Raw genomic sequence first — 21,326 nt, forward strand, 5'->3', positions numbered from 1 at the left:
TTTCCTAAGGCCTGGTCCTTCCCAACTAAGACCTGCCTGAGTTTGGAGGGGGTCCAGGAAATGCATTTGGGGAAGCACCCCAGGTGATCCAGATGTGCAGCCAGGCTTGGGGTCACCGCCCCACACTGACGGACTGAGACCGGACTGATGGTGAGCCTAGAACCCGAGCCAAACCCACCTGGCCACCTCTGCTCAGGTGGCTTGGGTCGCCCACACCACAGGGAGCGCTGCCCGTTCTCCTGTACTCCATCCTGCCCACTGGGATCCTCCACCACCACTTCTGGATACTCGTGGGAGCCAGAGGGCACCAGACCGCTCTTCCAGAAGCAGTGACAGAATTCACGGGGAAGCGGTACCAAGGGTCCTGACACCACAGCCCAGGCTGGGAGCAGAGCTCAAGGCCCCACTAAGCGGGTCTGACGAGTGGAAAACGTTCTCGGCCTTCTCTGGGGGCCTGACTTGTTTCTTCAGTGAGTCACCCACACGTGTCAGCCCATGACAGACCCACCGACTCAGGCTCACACCATTCCGCCCAAGTTCCGAAGAGATGCTATGGTTTTCACTGCTACGGCCAGTAGACCGGGCATCATGAAACACCCGCAGCACCCTTCTAGTTCACTCTGAGCAGCTGGTCCCTCCTCCCTCTACAAAGAGCCCCGTGGGGTTTAGCACAAACCACCTGTAAGGGACTAACCCAGCCCCTCTGTAATTAAAAAATATAATACCTAGTAAGGACTGAGCTTCTGCAGGAGGTCACAAGCACGAGCTCCCTGTCGGCCCCAAGCTTCACGTGCTCCGGGCTGTCTCTCCCCCTTCAGTGCCTCCCATGCAGTTCTTTCCTTTGGGCTCCACTAGTAGCAGGAGCTCCTTTCTGCCTAGCAGAGTTGGGACAGACTCAGGGACATCACTCAATGGTACTAAAAGGAAATAAGCACAGAAATTGCAAGCGGCCAAAAAAAAGGAGGGGAGGGGGCTTATCCTGTATGGGTGTTCTGTCCTGCCACAGCCGGCTTCACTGGCTCGGTCCCAGGGCACCCTCTGTCCTGGGACGTCCATCATCTCCTCCCAAGCGTGGTGCCCGCGCTCCTCCTCGGGCTCCCAGTCTGCCAGCACCGGGAGGAAGCCCACCTCGGGACCCCGGCGGCTCCCCACTGGACACCTCGAGGGGCTTTCTGGTCCAGACCAAGAGAAAGCCCCCGTGTCCCAGTCATGCATAATGGGAGCTGAGATACGGTCAAGGGAGGAATGAGAGGCTGAACGTAGCTAAAGGGGCCATGAGTTGCAAGCAGCGTTCTTTCAGAGCTAAATCTGAGTTCCTCCATTCGTTCCTCCCTTGAATATTTTGCTTCAAAGAACATTCAGTATTTTGACGCCTGCTCTAAAAGTAGAAACCAGGTCTCCCCGTTTCCTTTCTCGCCTTTCAGAGAAAAGGGATGAAACAATTCCTGACCCCGTTTCTTTTCTTACACACACAGTGTCCATCCATAAAGTTGAGAGGAGTTTGTTCTTTACATGAAATCTACATTTGTCTTAGACTGGCCTTCTTTTCAACACAGCCTTGTAACTTAGGACTTCTTCTTAGAGGATACAGATTGAGCCAGACCAGATTCATCACTGCATAACTGGATGTTTACTTTTAGCTGTCCTAATCAACCAAAAAAGGGGGGTAAAATCACATTTCAATTTTCCAGAGGAAAAATAGTTGAACCTCACCTTGTCAATTTATACCATATTTGGAGATCCTAGAGACAGTACTTATTAAGAAAAAGTAAATGAGAAGCAATTGAGAAATGAGAGAAAAACTTCTGTGGTCACGCACCACTATTATCCTTATAGATGAGTTTATATCTGGAAGCTGAAAACATGTTTATAGACTAAAAACATGAGAATTCTGACTTTGACAGCCATTATACTCTCTATACCCATCACTACAATGTACCATCAGGGCTATATTTGTACTCCTCCACTATATAAAAACATGCGTTTGCGATCGCCAAATTCTTTCAAGGTCTGTGAACACACTTGCTCGAGAAACCGCCAACTGCTGCAGAATCCTGTAAATGTCAAACATTTTTAGGACTTTTCTTTTTAAGGGGGCAATTTCCAAATCAAAATTAGCTGAAGCTACAATCTGGTTTGTATCGAGGGGGCAGGTCCCCCAAGAGTCCTGACTCTGCTGCATGGCACACAGTATCTGAAGCATCTCATAAATTAAGGCCCCGGTCTCCTACCGCACCCGGGATGCCCTGGTGCGAGACTTTTAAATCACTGCAGTTTTAAAAAAAATACTCCATAGCAGGTTTTTTTTAAAGCGGCAAAATTGGTCATGACAGCCCCAGGAGAATTTCAGTGTGCCTAAAATAGCAGTTGCAAGCGGTACTGGGATCGTTATAGTTTTCCCTGCTAAGTCTGGGGGCAAATCTCTTGGGAAATCAGCAGTCACTTAGGAATAAGAGTGCAGGATGCTAGCGTTAGAGTGTGGCTAACTGTTTCTGTAGCCCAAGCAAAAAGTACATTTAAAACTAATAACTCTGGACACCTGAAGTTTTAGAAGGAAATGAGCACAAGGGCCAAGGGCCTTTGCCATCGGCCCCCAGTTCAACCTCAGTACAGCTGACGGGAGCATGACCGATGGAAAGGTGATCGAGGAACCTGAGGCCCAGGGAGGTGATGGTATTTGCTGGAAGCGAGAAGGCAAGAGACAAACACCCGGGGCCACGGGAGTCCACCGCTCCTTCGACTGCTTCACTCCCCTCGACCCCAATCAACACAACACAAAATACCCTCTCGGGACACCTGACGGGGCTACCTTACAACCTGGAGGCCTCCAAGCAGTCAACCTATTAGGCGCAGCTGATTCTCATCTCAGGATCCAATTTCTACCTCTAAACGGTTGTGGGGAATTTCCAACAATCCTTTTAACTTCTCGCTTGCTCCTTTCCTGGACCACTCAAACCTCCCAAGCCTCTTTTCTCAACAAGCTAACCCTAACTGGACGTCTAGTAATGACCTGTCCTGACCACGGACATAACACATCACCTACAATAGAAATGACGTGGGCCTGTTGCTTGTACTTTTTCAAGGCTCCTGAGGCTTAGGACTCTGATGTTTGTTTTGTGTTTTATGGGTGTCAGAGTTATGTCTTCTTTAGTGTAAGCTCCAAAGAACACAGAGCTCCATGTTTTATACAATATGCATTGTAGCACAACACTTAATAAAGGCTCTGTGTTGATACAACCTGCAGTAACTCTCCATATCAGGGAGTCCCTTACACTGTGTAACAAAGCAACTCCAAGATCTGTTTCCATGACAACAGCAGCACCGCACAGGAAAGAAAAGGAAGAGAGTACAGAAGGCTCTTCAGAAACTGCTACCCAAATGCATACCCAGTTTAAGAGACTAAAAACAATGATCTGGTCATTCGATTTGGGGTTAAAATCTTTTTTTCTTGAACATATTCCCTAATGACGTGACTATTTTTAAACGTCCAATAGGAACGGATTCAGAACACTATAGATACCATCCATGTGCCAAATTTCAGGAGGTCTAAAATTAGGTTACTAGGTTCATCAATTTCCCTTAGAAGATTCTAGTAGAAACAGACCAAACCTTTCAGGGAGTAATAACAGGGAAATGCTCATAATTCAAATGCTATGGTAAATAAATCACGTTCATTTACAAGCTAAAAACAAACTCCAAAAACCCGTAATTTCCCCCCAATAAAATTAAAATGGGAAGTATCTTATGAAACAAGAGTTTCAGCAGGCCCTTCAGATAATCTGCCAAGCCACACACTGAAAACAACTCACAGCGGTGTGTGTTATAACTAAATCATATTATAAACACATATGAGAGAAGAAAACATCACACTGTCCTCTTCTATGGTGACCAGCCTCTGTTCGTGTTTGCTTTTCTTTCATGGATGAGGCGGAAATAAAATAAAACAGCCTGAGGAGACTTCTCCCCACCTAAGTTTTTTCTACCATGATTTCTCCTTCATCGATCAAAGAAGAGAGCCCTCTCATACTAAAAATCGCCCGGAACAAGAGCCAGAATCAGGACCTATTTTTTTCTCAGCTACCGGGAGGTAAGGTTATTTCACCTACATGTGTACCAAGTTACTTTAAAAACTTGCCTTGTTCTTGTCTGGTTATTCTATTCCAACACACAAGAGGGAACCTGGCAGCCTCCTGTACCCACTCCGAGCATCCCAGCTGCTCCATGGTCCACCCTCTGATCATCAACAGAGATGCAGGATGGAACTCACACCCGTAAAGCCGGAATGCGCAAAGCACTTTGAGAACACAGCTTGCGGGCAATTTTCAACCTCACCACAAGCATGGAGGTCAGATGTCTAAGAGAGGTGGCACTTGCACAAAGAACCGTGCATCACTCGTTACACTCAGTAACCATCCATGATGCTACCTGGCTCAACCACCACGTGCGAGAACAGTATCGGTGTCAGTAAAGTCGAAACAGAAATTCTCTATAAGGTCAAGGCTAACTCAAGCAGAATCTCACTAATTTCTACTCACTGACTTGCTAATTCAATAAATGTTTGAGAGCCAGTGAGACCGCCAGATTCTGGGTAAGCACAGAAGACAGGAAGGTGAAAGATGGGTTTGCCCTCAAGGGACAGCCACCTACGGGTAGAGACAATGACAGCACAGGGTTGTGAGTGTCTCCAGCCAGGGATGTGCAGGGGAACTAAAGGAGCAGCTGAATATGGGGCAGGGGGCGGGGGCGAGTCCATGGAGACAGAAAGGATGGTCGGGGAAAGGCTCTGAGAGAAGAGATGCCCGGTGTGGTCCTCACAGGAAGACTAGGGACTGGCCGGGCGCCATGGGGGAAGGCATTCCAGAGAGAAAACCCAGCATCCTTCCGAGTCTCATCGCAAACTCTAGAGCACGCACGGGAGCCATCACCGCTCCTTCGGAAGAACGTGACACGCAGCCCTTGGTTACCCTTCTTGGGGCTCCCCCGCCCTGAGGTCCCTCTCCTATGGTTAGTAACGTCCGCCCCTTGGAAGTTCTTCTTGGAGTTTACACTCCACTCTGCCTTATAACACCTAGTCATCGGGGTGGGTCTGTCCCTTGGAGTTCCAAAGATAAGCCCACCTTTCTTTCTAGGCTAGAAGCCACTGCTCATCAACGCCTACAACTTCCCCCTTACTTCACGCTGAACATTCCTGACTGCTTTTCGGGTCTCTGTCCTGTGGTTTCCTGCTCATACCAGTTTCTCAACACCTTCCTTAATACCTGCTGTCCATCCTGCACTTCATACTCCAAATGATGGCTGGTACCTATGGAGGACGCTGTTGCTGCTTTGAACGACCAAAGCTGCTTCAATAAACAGTGAGCGACTGGTACACCCTCTCTGCTTCAATCAACCCTTATTATTCACTAGCAGAAACTACTATGTAACAAGAATATTATGACTGAATCAACACAATTATGGAATCTCAAAATATTTCATTATCAAAACAAAAAATGCTCCTCGCAAGATAACTTAGAAGTACTGTCACCAACAGAAAGAACAAGTTTTGTTCTGTTTTGTTTTTCAGAAAAGTCTTGCTAAAAAAAAAAGAACTTATCACAAGACTTCCTCATTCCTGTCTCCCTTTCCTATCATCAACAGATCAAGAAACTCAGTTAATTAGACTGTATCTGAAAACCCCTCATGACACCATGTCCGTAACAGAAGCCTTCCTGTGCCACCGAGATAAAGTCATAGCAACGGTGGTACAGAAAAGGGCGCGTTGCACCCCGAGTGGTGAAGGCGGTTCCATCTAGAAGGCAATGTACCCTCGGCAACTTCAACACAGAATCCACTGTTACCTGCCTATCCGATATTCATTCTCCTCTTCTTTGTTACTGAACTACCTTGACCTTGCTCTGGGCAGAAATACACCCACAGCTTCAAACAAAACAAAATAAAACTCCCACGGTTTTCCAAGTAGGAGTGGCTGTGTGATACAGTTCTGGCCAACGGGATGTAAATGCGGTTGTCAGATTGGGTTTCATGGGGGATCCTTTAAAAGGGAGTAGACTCAACAGGCATCTGTGCTTTGACCTTCACCCTTCTCTTTCCTCCCGCGTGAACCTGGAAGGGATGGTGATGGAGCAGCCGTCTTACAACCAGGACAACAAAGATGAGGATGAAAGGACGAGAGCCACGCGATAAGAAGGCTGAACTGAAAGGCTGGGTCCTTATGGAATCCTGGAGATGCCACGTGAGCCCCAGACTTCCCGGTCCAGACATTTTGTTACATGAGAACAAAACCCCTATTTAGTTCAAACCATTGCTTGGCCAGGTTTTCTATTACCCGTGTTGCAAAGGGATACACTTAGCCCGTGGCAGCCCAGACGACAGCAGCAAACAGCTCTGCCAGCACACTGCTGGGCACAGAATTATTCTCAGGTGGGCGGGGCTGCGCCATTCAGATGAGGTCCTGGGAGACCACAGCACTTGGTCACATTCCGAAAGAATTTCGCGGATGAGATTCGAGAGGGGGCAAATATGCCGATTAGAGCTTTGCAAAAATTGTACTATTCCAACAAGATTAAATCCAGAAAAATAATCTATGTCGAATCATCTTAAAAATCAAATGATCATGACTTCGGTTTCCCAGGGTCCTTTGTAGTCCCTGCCCCTCCGCACGTAAATTCGGTCACAGTCCTGTAACCACAGCAACACCTTCACGTTGAGCTTTGGCATGGGGCATCATATAAGCATCTTCGTGTCTTTATGACCATCCTTCTTAACGGCTGCACCTATGCTATTGCACGGATGTATCACAATTGACTTAACGACTCCCCACCGCCCACAAGACTGTCAGTAAAAGAAACTGAGGACTGCAGAGGGAAACCTAAGAGGACGCTGCACTCAAGCCAACATACGGCCACACCCTAATCTCCAACGTTAAGATCCTATTAGGTATAAATTATTCTCGAGGTTTCAAATTCAAGACTTATGGTAGTCATCTAGAAGGGCTGACATTCAGAATCTGGTGGGTAACTGGGTACTCTGCTTCAGTAAGACTGATCGTATACATTTTATTTTCTAATGAATTTTATAGACCACAGAGTCCTAACGTTACGATTATGAAGAACATGCTTTTTTGGTTGTCAGGGAGATACGTGCAATCACGCAGTAGGCCTTAGGCTCAACTGGCATGGCCAGCTGACTATCACATGGTATGGCATTATAGTCACAGAAAAGGAAACGTCTCCACTGATCCTAGGACAGTTCCTTTTAGTTACATTATCGGAAGGAAACAAACAAAACCCTGTAAGATTTTTTCATCTCTCTTGTAAAAGTCACGTACATTCATCTGCGCAACAAATATTAACTGAGCACTTAGTACGTGGCAGACACAGTTCTAAGTCAAATAGAAGAGTGAGTGAGACAACAGCCCTGCTCGCACGGTGCTTCACGCTGGTGGAAGAGACAGACAGCAATCAAGTGACAAATACAGAGCACGGTTTCCTGGGTGACAAGGACCATCAAAGGCACATAAGGAGGACACGCTAATGGACAATGGAGAGGGGAGGGTGGGAGCTGAAGAGGCCTCTCTGTGGAGTCACCGGAATGGTATCAACGAGCATCGTGAAGGTCCGGGCACCAGAATCCACCAGTGCTAAAGCCCTCAGGTGCAAATTAGCTTATTAGCCTGTCTTGTCCGTGAGGTGGACAGGAACCAGACCCCAGTCACCACAGGCCTTGTTGACCAGAGTAAGACGTTTGCATTTCACTGTAATGGTCAAGGAAGGCTACTGTAGAGTGTGGACAGAGCAATGCAATGATGTGATCTGCCTGATACATGCAAAACGCCACTGGGGATGCTGCCTAGGGGAGAAACTGGAGGGGACAGGAGCAGACATGAGCAGACACAGCAAGATGCTCTTTGGCAAACCGCACGTATTTCCAGAGGTTATTTCATCGGACTCTCCCATCCTTGGGCTCCTGGATGACCAGGCGTTTAGTAAGCGAGAATATGACCAAACCAAAGCACGTAGCTCCAAGCAGACGGTGGGCATGTGGACTTGCAGGAAGGTCTGCTTCACACACGCACCTGATTCCTTTTTAAATTTTCTACTTGTCACTTTTCTTCCTCACTTCCAGCTCTGTACCTTCAGTTACTCTAAATTACAGATTTGTAATGAAAAAAAAAAAAAAAACCTGATTAACATGAATTACCTAAAACCTCAGTGCATCATTCAAACTTCGCAAATGCAAAAGAAAAGAGGCCTCCCTTTCTAATTTTAAGACCTGCTGTGTGAACTCTCCTTGTTCAAGCTTCCCTGGTCTTTTGTGATTAATTTTAGTAACGGGAGAACGACCTGCTTAAGAACAAATGAGTCATGATACAGCTTCATATCTTAGAATCCTAAAATCACCCTCCTGCACGGAAAGTATCATTTTCAGGTATGAAATTTCTACCCCATGTTAACTCTCCAAAGCTTCCTGCCTTGAAAAAGAGGTGGGGAGGGACAGGCTAGGGACTTGAGGTTACAGACAGCAAGCAACGTGCACACTGCCTTCTGAAAGGTATTTGTCTTAGGGATTTTTATGACATGAAAAAAAAAAAACAAACCCCTCAACCATTGTTAAACAGTGTGTAGGCTGTGCATTTCAAAATATTCTTTCATACAGCAATCTCATAACAATACAAATTTCTCCTGAGCTTGAAACAGCAACCTCTATGACTTCCGCATGGATTATTTATCCTGGCACAGTGAGGCATGTCTTAGACACGCACTTCTGAGTTCAAACTGGAAAGAAATCAAAGACTCCTGACTCCTCAGCTTTATCACTTCTCTTCCTCTTGAACTGTGGTTTGTTATAAACCTCTCCAGATTAACTGTACAATTAGCAGTGACTTCAAGGAATACAGATCCAAAACACGCAGTCGACAAAGCAAGCATTTCCTCTGAACAGGTTCCTTCCCCACCAACATTTAACCCGAAAAACGTTCACCAAGTTACAAATCCTGGTCATAAGTTTAGCAAAGCACAGTGCAATGGGCATCCTGCATAAGTTCCTCAAAAACGGAAGATTCTCTCGACACAGGTAGAAAAAAAACTTTCTAAAGGAAATTCACTTCCTAAAGACTAATTTAAGATCAAGAAACAGCTGGTACTGATCTGAGAGAATCTCATGAAACATTTTACAGATATTTATTTTATTTTGGGATCAGAGACTTCATCTTTTCTTCCATTCACTCTTGCAACACACGTTCACGATCACCTGTGAGTCAGAAATCATACGAGGCACTGGGAATACAGAGATGGGTGAGGTTCAGGGGAAAGAAAACATCACAACACAACCACAATAAGTCATCCTGTGGTAAACTGTTAAGTTAATGGCCCGAGCGGCCCAGCCCTCCCAGGGCCACACCTGCGCCCTGTCCCCCTGCGACGGATAATGCTGTGCTTAGTTAACTTCATCGGACCACGGGGTGCCCAGATATTTGGTCAAACATTACCCTGGGTGTTTCTGGGAGGGTGTTTTTGGATGAGATTAACATTTAAATGCCTGCCAGCCTCCACCGTCTCATGACCTAGTTCTGTGTAAGAAATCTCTTTGTGGGAAACACACACACAGCCGTGTGCGCACACCCACACCTGTACACACAAATGCACAGCCTATCAGTTCTGTTTCTCTGGAGAACCCCGGACTCATCTACCTTCACAGGGACCCTGAGCTTGGCCACGTGACTTGCTTTGGTTGTGAGACAGCAGGACACAATGTGTAAGTGCGCTAAGGCTTGCCCTCTTGGAAAACTGCCACCACTATGTAAGAAACCTGTGCTACCCTCCCCTGGAAAGGTCAAGGTGGAGGAGAACCAACCAACAGCCACAGCAAACAGCCAGCGGAGCTGTCGTGTGTGACCCTGTAGAAACCCCAGGAAAATGTGAAGCGGGAGAGGGGCGCAGTCGTGTCATGGCGATGACCTTCTTCTTAGAACCTGGCTCTCCACCCTTGGACTGTCAGTCTCAAAATAAATGCGTTTTGGGAACAGGCTGGATTATAAAAATAAACAGAGATGTGGAATGAAGCGAAATGACTAGAACAGCTGACCTTCCCTCTGTCCATCTCACCTCTGGCTCATAACAGACTATGGTCGAGGGCGTCCGCTCACAGCTTCTGGTGCAACACAGTATAAACAGCTGTCAGCAAAGCGACTCTCCCGCTGGTTTCATCTCTCTCGGCCACTGTCGAAGGCCCAGACGGAATTCCTACTAAGTAGGTTCACTGACTGGTGTCATTGTTTTGGACCCTTGCTCTCACTGTAGCTAAGGAAATGTCACAGTGACAATGCTAACTAGGAAACCCTCCGTCTTCCTTCCTGTCCCCTAGGAAATGCACTTCTTTCTGTCCACAGACTTCTCCTGAGTCTCCCACTGGCAAGTTATGAAACAGCAAAAGCAGAGCCGAGGTGAGGAAGGTACCAGCTAATGGAATGGGACTCCTCCTTCGGCTTAACAAAGGTGACTCAAAATCCAGGAACAAGCTCTGGCATAAGCCGAAGAGCCCTCTGGGCCGGCTCTCCAGAAACCCAGGGTCCTGGGAAGCCCTACCTCCCCGTTTTCTTGAGGAGAACAGAACCAAGTCTCCAAATGGCTCCGGGCTCTCACCTGGTCCCATCACATGCTGTAGTCTTTACTAGTGGGCACTGTCAGTCCTCTTGGCGAATGCTTTTACTGTTAACATCTTGGGATTTTATCATCTCAAGTTTCTTACTGTTTTGAGATTTCTCATAGACACACTGACCCCAGACCCCGACCCCCAAACAGAGCCTTCGCCAACAGAAAGCCTGCCCCTGAAGTTGGCTTTTACTAACCAACCATGAGGCACCAAGGAAAGAACAGGGTTGGAAGCAGAGAGACCTGGGTCAAAGCTCACCACTTACTGCTAGACTCTGGCAGGTCGCTTAACCCCCAAGCCTCCATTTTCACATCTGTACAATGAAGATACTAACGTGTGTGGGTTATCCACGGAAGTAATCATCTGAATAAATAAGCATGTTGATTCATATGTATGACTTCCCACTAAGGATGCGCTACTTGAAGACAAAGACCCTGTTTTTTTTTAACCTTTGCATCTCATAGCACCTGGTATGAAATAAACGCTCAAGGAATATTTAACGATTACAAATAATAGCAGAAAAAGCACCAGACATAGAGACGCTAAGTACACATCAGGTACCATCACCAAGATGCCATGACTTGTGGCGCAGAACTTCTAGCTCTGAGCTGCCAATGATTTGAGCCACAAGTGGCCCCAGACTCCAGTTCTCAGGCACGAGTTAATTTGGTTGGTTGTACATCATGAACTGTCTGATATTACTAAGTCACTTGGTATGGGTCAGAAAAAATAAGGAAGCCTTCATACCAATTTCTGACCCCAGTCAGTCAAACGCTATTGTCCAAATCCACCATTTTTTAAACTCACCTCCAAATAGCTGAGACCATGGTTTGAAACGACTACTGTAAAGAGAAGGAAAGCCCATCAGGTGTGGCTTCCACCCTGCGAGGTGACACAATAATGCTGAGGAAACATCCCTTCCTAAGTTCTGGGCAAGGTCAGTAACAATCGCACGCATAGCTAAAACTAGCCAAGTATTTCAAGATCATGTAAATACAACTGGTGACCAAATTAGGTTATCAGACCTTCATCCACTCATTCTCTGGTTCAACAACTATTCTTTGTGCACCCATTCTGTGCCAGGCTCTGCACCGGGCTGTTGGTTTCCAAAGGGAAATGACAGAGGACGGCCCCATGAAGAATTCACTGTGTAGGCATGACCGTCGAGGCAGACAACAGTTTTCTAGAATATGGGTATTAACTAAAAGTGTCCGTGAGAAGCTACGCAACAATTCCTACGTGCTTTCCATGCTTCAGGCACAAACGTCGCTTTTCAAGTCTGATGTCAGAGACAATTTATAATTTTCCCAAGAAAACCACTGTCTACCTTATCATCTTACCCCCTTTCTGACCAAAAATGGTACCACCCACCTTAATCACACCCCTTTTCCAGATCTGGCTCCACTGGGCTTTTGGCTGCTTCCCCTAAACAATCACACCACACTCAAAGGCTGACGCGGGGCAGGCAAGAGGAGAGATTCTGAGAAGAATGAGCTGCTGGCCGTACGCGCCATTCTGAGCATAGAGTTCCAAAGACATTCGTGCAGTGGCAACGTCAGCCGTTGGATTAAGCTGAGAAGCCCCCGGGGTGACCCTCTCAAGAGCAGGTCTCCTGGCCCCCTGGCTCCCGCACAGGGCACCTTCTCTATTTTCACACCACACACACCCCCTCTTCTCACTGGCGCATCAAGAGGACGGATGTCCCACCCTCCACGGCCCCCCGTAGCGCACCAGAACTGCACATGGGGATGCAAGTGTTGGAGGCTATTTTTAATTCTCAGCTAAATTAATTTGGTGCAAAAGTAGCCGGAGTCCCTTCCCTTGTAGGAAATACTTCTGTTACTGTGAATCTGGTACATAAAATAATCCACCCACTGAAGAACAGAATTAGCACGGGAGCTTTGGGTTGGGTTTGTTTCCCCGAAATAACTTCTTTTCCAGGTTTCCCGTGGCAGCATGGCACGTGAGGAGTGCAGAGCGGGGTTCCAGGACCAGCGAGGCTTCCACTCAGAGGTTCACCTGGGGGGATCTCACCAGGATCTGCAGAACATGGCGGGGCTCTCTGGCCTGTGCTCTTTTATTTTTATTATTTTTTTTTTTGCTGTACACGGGCCTCTCACTGTTGTGGCCTCTCCCGTTGCGGAGCACAGGCTCCGGACGCACAGGCTCAGCGGCCATGGCTCACGGGCCCAGCCGCTCCACGGCATGTGGGATCTTCCCGGACCGGGGCACGAACCCGCGTCCCCTGCATCGGCAGGCGGACTCTCAACCACTGCGCCACCAGGGAAGCCCTGGCCTGTGCTCTTTTAACAGGTCCCCTTGCAAGGATGTGTCACCTGAGTTTACACACCACTGAATAGCAGCATTTAGTGAGGGATGAACTCCCTTAAACCAGCAGGAGAAACAGAAAAATACTGGTCTACTTGTTTTTAAAAGAACATTTTGAAAAAAAAATTGAAATAAATCTTTAAAATGTCACCACCTTCAGGAAGCCTTCCCTCATTCTTCCATGAGATGCACTCTCCCCTCCACTCAAACTCAACAAGAGCTTATTTCTTCCCCCACTGATGGCAGCCGTCACATGCAACCTTACAGTGTGAGGATCTGCATCCTTTTCATCAGAGAGGATGCACTGGGAGGGCAGGACCTGTCCATCACCTTTTTATCTTCACAGCTTGAAGCCCTCGATAAACATTTAGGTGACAGAATATTATTTAGGGCTGAAAACAACTGTAAAGATCACCAAGTTCAATCTCCCTATTGATGAGTAAGAAAACCACGACCTAGAAAGGTTTTCGGTGACTCGGCAGGGCAGGGCTCCCAGTTCCTTCTCTTAGACTCTCTTTACCTTACTCTGCTGAATTTTATTCATTTATTTTTTTTGAAAGGGAGGGAAATCTTTCTCCTTACTTTCTTTTTTGTTTTCTTTTTCTTTTTTTCTTAAAAATTTTTCACCGTGTTGGGTCTCCGTTGCTGCGCACGGGGCTCTCTCTGGTTGCGGCAAGCAGGGGCTGCTCTTTGTTGCAGTGGCTTCTCTTGTTGCGGAGCACAGGCCCTAGAGCACACAGGCTTCAGTAGTTTTGGCGTGTGGGCTCAGTAGTTGTGGCTCACAGGCCCTAGAGCACACGGGGTCAGCAGTTGTGGCTCATGGGCTCTAGAGCGCAGGCTCAGTACTTGTGGCGCATGGGCATAGTTGCTCCGCAGCATGTGGGATCTTCCTGGACCAGGGCTCGAACCCGTGTCCTCTGCATTGGCAGGCTGATTCTTAACCACTGCGCCACCTGGGAAGTACCTCTGCTGAATTTTAAATGCCACTTTTTAGCGCCTGCACCTTTTACAAATCACACTTTGTTGGTTCAGGAATGTAAAAAATGTTTGGGGTATAACAGGGTTTTTCTCGCACAATGGTCTTGTTTCCCTATTACATGTAAAAGCACACTTTCAGAAAATAGAAGATCCACTAATTAAATTTATTTCTAGATTTATTTTACATGTTTCTAGTTTTGTTATAAATGCAGCTTTGAAAGGCTGAAATTTAAACAACTTAGCTGTCTTTTTTTCTCTGCTCAGTTTCTACGACACCGAGAAGAACTTGAGAACAAGAGAATTCGCGGGCTGTCAAAAGGCAAAGCAGGCAGCTCGGTTCTCGGGACACATGGCTGCCCACGGGGTCCAGCTCCCTCCGGAGGCTGCTCCAGCTCTGCAGCAAGCTGTGCACTGGGTCCCATTTTTGGCTGTGAGCCAGTCATTTATGGTCGATGCTCTCAGCTTCTTCAGATGGCTCGGTTTCACAGGCTTCACAGACTTGAAGGGGCACCCAGATCAGAAGCAAGCTTCCCTGCCCTGTAACAAGTTGGTTCATCTCCTCACTTGTGCTCTTGCAAACATGCAGGCGGCTGCAGCCACCTCCCGATGCCACCTGCATGGAGGAGGCTCTCCCCAACCCGGGAAGCTTCAGTAATGACCCCGGAGGTTATTTTTAAATCCCCTGAATTCGACTCAATTGGACGGCTCAGATACAAGAAGAGCAAAGCCCTTCAGGAATCGTTTCTCCCCGGACAGGCCAGGGGCACCGGCCAGTGAGGATGCGTCAGGTGAATAAAGGCAGGGAGACTACGCTAAATGCAGACCAAACTCCGGGAAGCTGATGACCTCCAGGGCTTGAAGCCTTTCAAAAGACTCCCCTCCACCTTCTCCAATGTCCACATACCCAGCACACAGGGCAAACCTCCCAAGGATTACGTTTAAAGAGTTGTTGAGCACTTGTGTCATCTTAAACACATCACATAGGACTCTTCTCTCCCTACACTTTTACAGATTGAAGGGGGTGAGTCCGGACATGATCTTTCACAGCAGGACTGAGATTGGTGTGAGTCTCTCTCTAAAAGTGACGCTTCGTGGCTCTTCTCACTGAAGGCGCAGGGAAAACAAAGTATGGAAAACAAGGATTTAAAGTGCTAATACACACGCACACACGTACGGAAGCATGTGCACACACCCTGGAGACCCAGGTACCTCGTGTTCCCTCTGGCAGGAGGGGAATCACAAGGAGACACAATTCTCAAGGGACAGAGGTTGTCCTAAGCACAGGGAGGGGCTCCAGACTGAAGGACAAAGGCTTCGAGCTGAAAATTTTAAAAGTGCAGGGAAGGGGCCTGAGGACGAGCCGGCCCCCTCAAACCCAGCCCAGCCGGCCTCACCGCAGCCCGGGCAGGGACGGGACAACCATCAAGGCAGGTGGCCAGCGGCAGCGGAAGAAAGAAGGGCACTCTGGTCCCTTCGGAAGAACGAAGTCACAGGGCTCGCTGCCCCCAAGCCAAACGAGGTGACACTCCCCCCTCCACCTGCCGTGGCCTGGCTCCAGTCTTAATTTGGGTGCGGGGAGGGCGAGAAGAGCTATTTCTAAACGCGGACCCTCTCACAAAATCCTGGACGCAGGGCAGGGGTGCTGGGCACGGCCCCGAGCTGCATTCTGAGGGTGCACACCTGCAAGCCGCAATTCTACACCAACTCAAAGCGCCCTCGCAATGTGAGGTGAGGCGTGCGCTGCTCGTCCTGGGCCCAGCCGCGGCTCCGTATGCCCGCACCCAGCTGTGAGGCCGGGCTCTGGGGACCCGCAGCATCAGCGAGCGAACCAGCCAACCTCTCGCGTCAGCGTCTTTGAAAGGCTTCCCTCTTCTTTTCCCCTCGGGTGCACGGGCTTGCACTTAAAAGTCTCAAAAATCATGGCTTTTGTGTGTAGATATGCTGGGAGGGAATTTCTGGCCAAAGAACACTGCTCGTCCACAGGGGGTGGGGAGGCTGGCCTGAGGGTTTTTTTGGGGGCGGTGGTCCTTCCACTGAACCCAGAAGCCTCTTCTCAAGGTTCCCTGCACTTCTGCATCCTTCCCACCAGACTGCTCCTTGAGACATGAAGACTATGTCTGCTCAAAAGAATGTTTTGTTTGTTTTTCCTTTTTTGCGGCACGCGGGCTTCTCACTGTTGTGGCCTCTCCCATTGAGGAGCACAGGCTCCGGACGCGCAGGCCCAGGGGCCATGGCTCACGGGCCCAGGCGCACCGTGGCATGTGGGATCTTCCCGGACCGGGGCACGAACCCGTGTCCCCTGCATCGGCAGGCAGATTCCCAACCACTGCGCCACCAGGGAAGCCCCAAAAGAATGTTTAACTCCCTTCGCATCTGGTTCCTGTAATCCGGGTACTCCTAGGTTATTTTTCATTATTTTCCGTTCCTTTCCTCTTGAAGATGGCAGAGCAGGTACAGTCTCTGTGGATTTCACAAGATTTGTGGCTTCCTTTGCCCCCCCTGTGGATGTTCTGGGGTCCGCTGAGCCCAGTGAAGACGGTATTAAGGTGCACAGACACTGCGGTTTGAAAAAAGCTTGAATTTCTTTAATTTTCAGGGAACAAACGCTTGGGGGAGTTTTAAATTAGATTTCCCTGTTCCTGATCCTTCCATCCTTTGACCTGGTCTTTTTCATCCCCATCAGCACTCTTCTAAACATCTGAACAGAACTTTCAATGATGAAACCAGGTAGCAGGTTGTCAACGTGCTCCGCTGACCACAGGACCAGGCCAGGGACCCCTCTCTCCTTCCCTTCACAACCAACACCCCGGAAAGAATCAGCCACAAACCTACCAGGTATTCCAGGGCAACAGGACACTGCCCCAGCTCATTTAATTACCTTTCTTTAATATGCCTCCCTCTCCACATCTAAAAAATAAAGTTAACCTAGAAAAATCTCTAATACCCCTTCCAGCTCCATAATCCCATGATTTTAAAATGTACTCCCCATCCTCAGCTCAGCTTTATGTCCTGATACCTTCATGCTCTTCCAACTACTTCCCTGGTGAGTTCAGTCCGGGAAGCTTGCAGGTTTGTTCAATAAGTAAATTCAACCCGCACTCAGACGGAAGTCACATCGCACACCCTGGCTCCAGAAAGCCACCATCACGGTCTCTGGATGCCAAGGACCAAAAGGCAAAAGTTTCCCGTGGAAAAGAATGCACAATCCTTTTTGATCAAACAGGCAGGACTGGCCCATTATTCTGTACCTTTTTAATAGCTCACCCACTTCTTTTTTCTCTCAGATTCAATAAAAGCTCATCTCGTAACTTAAATTTTGAATATATTAAAATGTGAGGCAAGTCAACACACACACAGATGAGCAGGGGCAGAACTCAGGGGACTCGGCGGATCACAGGGGCGCCTTCTGTTACGCTTCACAGCGAAACGCTCTTTGCTAACGCTCTGCATCTGGCCCCAGGCTGGGAGGAGGGTGGCCAGAGCGATCAGCCAAAACAGGATAAAATTCTGAGCCGGTTGTTTGTTATTGAGCTGCATGAGCTGCTTGTAAATTTTGGAGATTAATCCTTTGTCAGTTACTTCATTTGCAAATATTTTCTCCCATTCTGAGGGTTGTCTTTTCATCTTGTTTATGGTTTCCTTTGCTGTGCAAAAGCTTTTAAGTTTCATTAGGTCCCATTTGTTTATTTTTGTTTTTATTTCCATTTCTCTAGGAGGTGGGTCAGAAAGGATCTTGCTGTGATTTATGTCATAGAGTGTTCTGCCTATGTTTTCCTCTAACAGTTTGATAGTTTCTGGCCTTACATTTAGGTCTTTAATCCATTCTGATCTTATTTTTGTGTATGGTGTTAGGGAGTGTTCTAATCTCATACTTTTACATGTAGCTGTCCAGTCTTCCCAGCACCACTTATTGAAGAGGCTGTATTTTCTCCACTGTATATTCTTGCCTCCTTTATCAAAGATAAGGCGACCATATGTGCGTGGGTTTATCTCTGGGCTTTCTATCCTGTACCACTGATCTATATTTCTGTTTTTGTGCCTTGATTACTGTAGCTTTGTAGTATAGTCTAAAGTCGATGGGCAGAAGACCTAAATAGACATTTCTCCAAAGAAGATATACAGATTGCCAACAAACACATGAAAGAATGCTCAACATCATTAATCATTAGAGAAATGCAAATCAAAACTACAATGAGGTATCATCTCACACTGGTCAGAATGGCCATCATCAAAAAATCTAGAAACAATAAATGCTGGAGAGGGTGTGGAGAAAAGGGAACACTCTTGCACTGCTGGTGGGAATGTAAATTGATACAGCCACTATGGAGAACAATATGGAGGTTCCTTAAAAAACTACAAATAGAACTACCATACGACCCAGCAATCTCACTACTGGGCGTATACCCTGAGAAAACCATAATTCAGAAAGAGTCATGTGGGCTTCCCTGGTGGCGCAGTGGTTGGGAATCCGCCTGCCGATGCAGGGGACACGGGTTCGTGCCCCGGTCCGGGAAGATCCCACATGCCGTGGAGTGGCTGGGCCCATGAGCCATGGCCGCTGAGCCTGTGCTCTGCAACGGGAGAGGCCACAACAGTGAGAGGCCCACGTACCGCAAAAAAAAAAAAAAAAAAAGAAAGAGTCATGTACCAAAATGTTCATTGCAGCTCTATTTACAATAGCCAGGACATGGAAGCAACCTAAGTGTCCATCATCGGATGAATGGATAAAGAAGATGTGGCACATATATACAACGGAGTATTACTCAGCCATAAAAAGAAACGAAATTGAATTATTTGTAGTGAGGTGGATAGACCTAGAGTCTGTCATACAGAGTGAAGTAAGTCAGAAAGAGAAAAACAAATACCGTATGCTAACATATATATATGGAATCTAAGAAAAAAATAAAGGTCATGAAGAACCTAGGGGTAAGATGGGAATAAAGACACAGACCTACTAGAGAATGGACTTGAGGATATGGGGAGGGGGAAGGGTAAGCTGTGACAAAGTGAGAGAGCGGCATGGACATATATACACTACCAAACGTAAAATAGATAGCTAGTGGGAAGCAACCGCATAGCACAGGGAGATCAGCTCGGTGCTCTGTGACTGCATGGATGGGTGGGATAGGGAGGGTGGGAGGGAGGGAGACGCAAGAGGGAAGAGATATGGGAACATATGTGTATGTATAACTGACTCACTTTGTTATAAAGCAGAAACTAACACACCACTGTAAAGCAATTATACCCCAATAAAGATGTTAAAAAAAAAAAATTCTGAGCAGGAAAGGAGCTGCTGAAGATAGTCAACAGGCATAAACAGGCATCAACCAAGGCTCCCCGAGGTGAGCAAGTCTGTCCTGTGCGAATCCGGATGTGTGTTACCATCTACGCGGAATATTAGGAGCCAACAGAGGATGCAGAGTAAGATCACAGATGCGATCAGAGCTGGCCGACAGGCCCTTTCGGGAATCGTGAACTTGGCCTCTCACCTGCTGCTCTCTCCCGGCCCCCTTCCTTCCTCTCCCACCCGATCTGCAGGATGGGGCTCCTCAGAGCGCTCTCCTGGCCTCTAACTTCTTTTCTTCTACCTCTGTAATCTCCCTCAAGGCAAGATGATCCACTTGGAATGCCTTAAAAAAAACAAAACCCAAAAAACCACCCAGAACAATGCGAACAAGCACCAAAGGTAGGACTCCCCTGGAGCAAATCATGTCAGTATTAGTGGCCAAAGGGGTGCAGCACATGCCACCCAGAAATGCCTACTCTCCCGGGCCTACCCTGCAATTGTTTTTCCCAGTTAAAAACATGCCTTTCCATGAAACAGCTCAAGTTCCCCTCCACTGGACGTATTTTAGGCACTGGTGCTTCCCCCGCCCCCAAACTCCCCCTCTGCTCTGCTGACCCCGCTTTTCAGCCAACAAGGGATGCGACGGAGAGACTCGGCAGAGACAGGCAAGTTAGGTCACAAATCAGAGAGATGAAGTATTCACATGTGGGCAGTTTCAGAGATCATCTGTTCAGGGAAACAGACGCTGAATTATTCAAGTCACCAGGAGCATTTATAATACCTAATGAAAGGCAGCAAGGATCCCATGAAACCAGCTAGGGACAGTTTGTTACATCGGCCAAAAGCAGTGAGAGCCCTACTAGTTAATCGACCTTACAAATAAACCGAAGGGCGATTTATGTTCATTGTAAAATGTGTCAACATTTTCCAAAATAAACTGCCTTGTGTTTGTGAAAGCTACCACTATACATCTGGTAGATTTAGCCACTGTGCCACCCAGAGCTGAAGAGTACAAACAAGGTAACGGGAAATTCTCCTCTGAGCCTGGGATGGTCCTGCCAGGGTTCAAAAGGACTGTAAATCTATTCATTAGTAAAAGCCAAAGTTATATGCAACGAACTGGTAAGTCTTCCCATTAACAGTATGTGCCAGGACAACAGTAGCTCAGCTATTAAAAAAATCAAACTCGGAAACACCCTCATCAACATAAAACAATGGTTTCCAGGCTACTTACATCAGTGTCAGGTCCTTTATCTGCACCCGGACAAGAAAAAGTAACAAATTCATGGCACCTCTTGTGAACCACAAAACAGCAAACTGGTGGAGAAAAAAGAAAACTAATATTAGTAAAATCTAGACTGAATATACAAAGCTTTGTTTTCCAAACAGGGCTACATACTGTCATAAGTCAAGTTAATTTCACTACAGAAAGAATCTCATAAACAGTAATCAGAAGGCATTTCATTCAAGACTCAGCCACATTTGGTTTTGGGGTTTTTTAAAAATAAATTTATTTATTTATTATTTATTTTTGGCTGCGTTGGGTCTTCGTTGCTGCACACGGGCTTTCTCTAGTTGCGGTGAGCAGGGGCTACTCTTCGTCGTGGTGTGTGGGCTTCTCATTGTGGAGCACGGGGCTACAGGCGTGTGGGCTTCAGCAGTTGTGGCACGCAGGCTTCAGTAGTTGTGGCTTGTGGGCTTTGTTGCTCTGCGGCATGTGGGATCTTCCCGGACCAGGGCTAGAACCCGTGTCCCCTGCATTGGCAGGCGGATTCTTAATCACTGCGCCACCAGAGAAGTCCCCACATTTGGTACTGACTGGACTCCTACATAACAGAACCACAAGATGCCAGCATGGACAGGGCCCCGGGAGACCTAAACCTTAGTTCCTCTTCTCTAAAGTTGAGGGGAAGGGCTAGGGACTGTAAGACAGTTCTGCCAAGGTATAAACCAGGAAGCAACACGTAAATTACTGTGCACTCTCCCCCACCAACACAGAGGTGTGTAAACACTGATAAACACTAGACCCTATTAGTAAGAGAATAATTTATTATAAATAATACGTGTATATCCCCAACTGTGG

The 21,326-nt window shown here is 47.5% G+C and overlaps 1 protein-coding gene across 1 annotated transcript in view; it reads right to left on the reverse strand.

Moving 5' to 3' along the window:
- Positions 1-21,326, reverse strand: part of PRKCA (protein kinase C alpha) — a 364,351-nt gene that overhangs the window by 188,649 nt on the left and 154,376 nt on the right. The window contains exon 3 of the mRNA XM_065897487.1: positions 20,478-20,560. Coding sequence (XP_065753559.1) covers positions 20,478-20,560 — 83 coding nt within the window. The remainder of the gene's footprint in view (positions 1-20,477; positions 20,561-21,326) is intronic.

Source organism: Phocoena phocoena, chromosome 19 (assembly GCF_963924675.1).
Source record: "Phocoena phocoena chromosome 19, mPhoPho1.1, whole genome shotgun sequence".
NCBI lineage: Eukaryota > Metazoa > Chordata > Mammalia > Artiodactyla > Phocoenidae > Phocoena > Phocoena phocoena.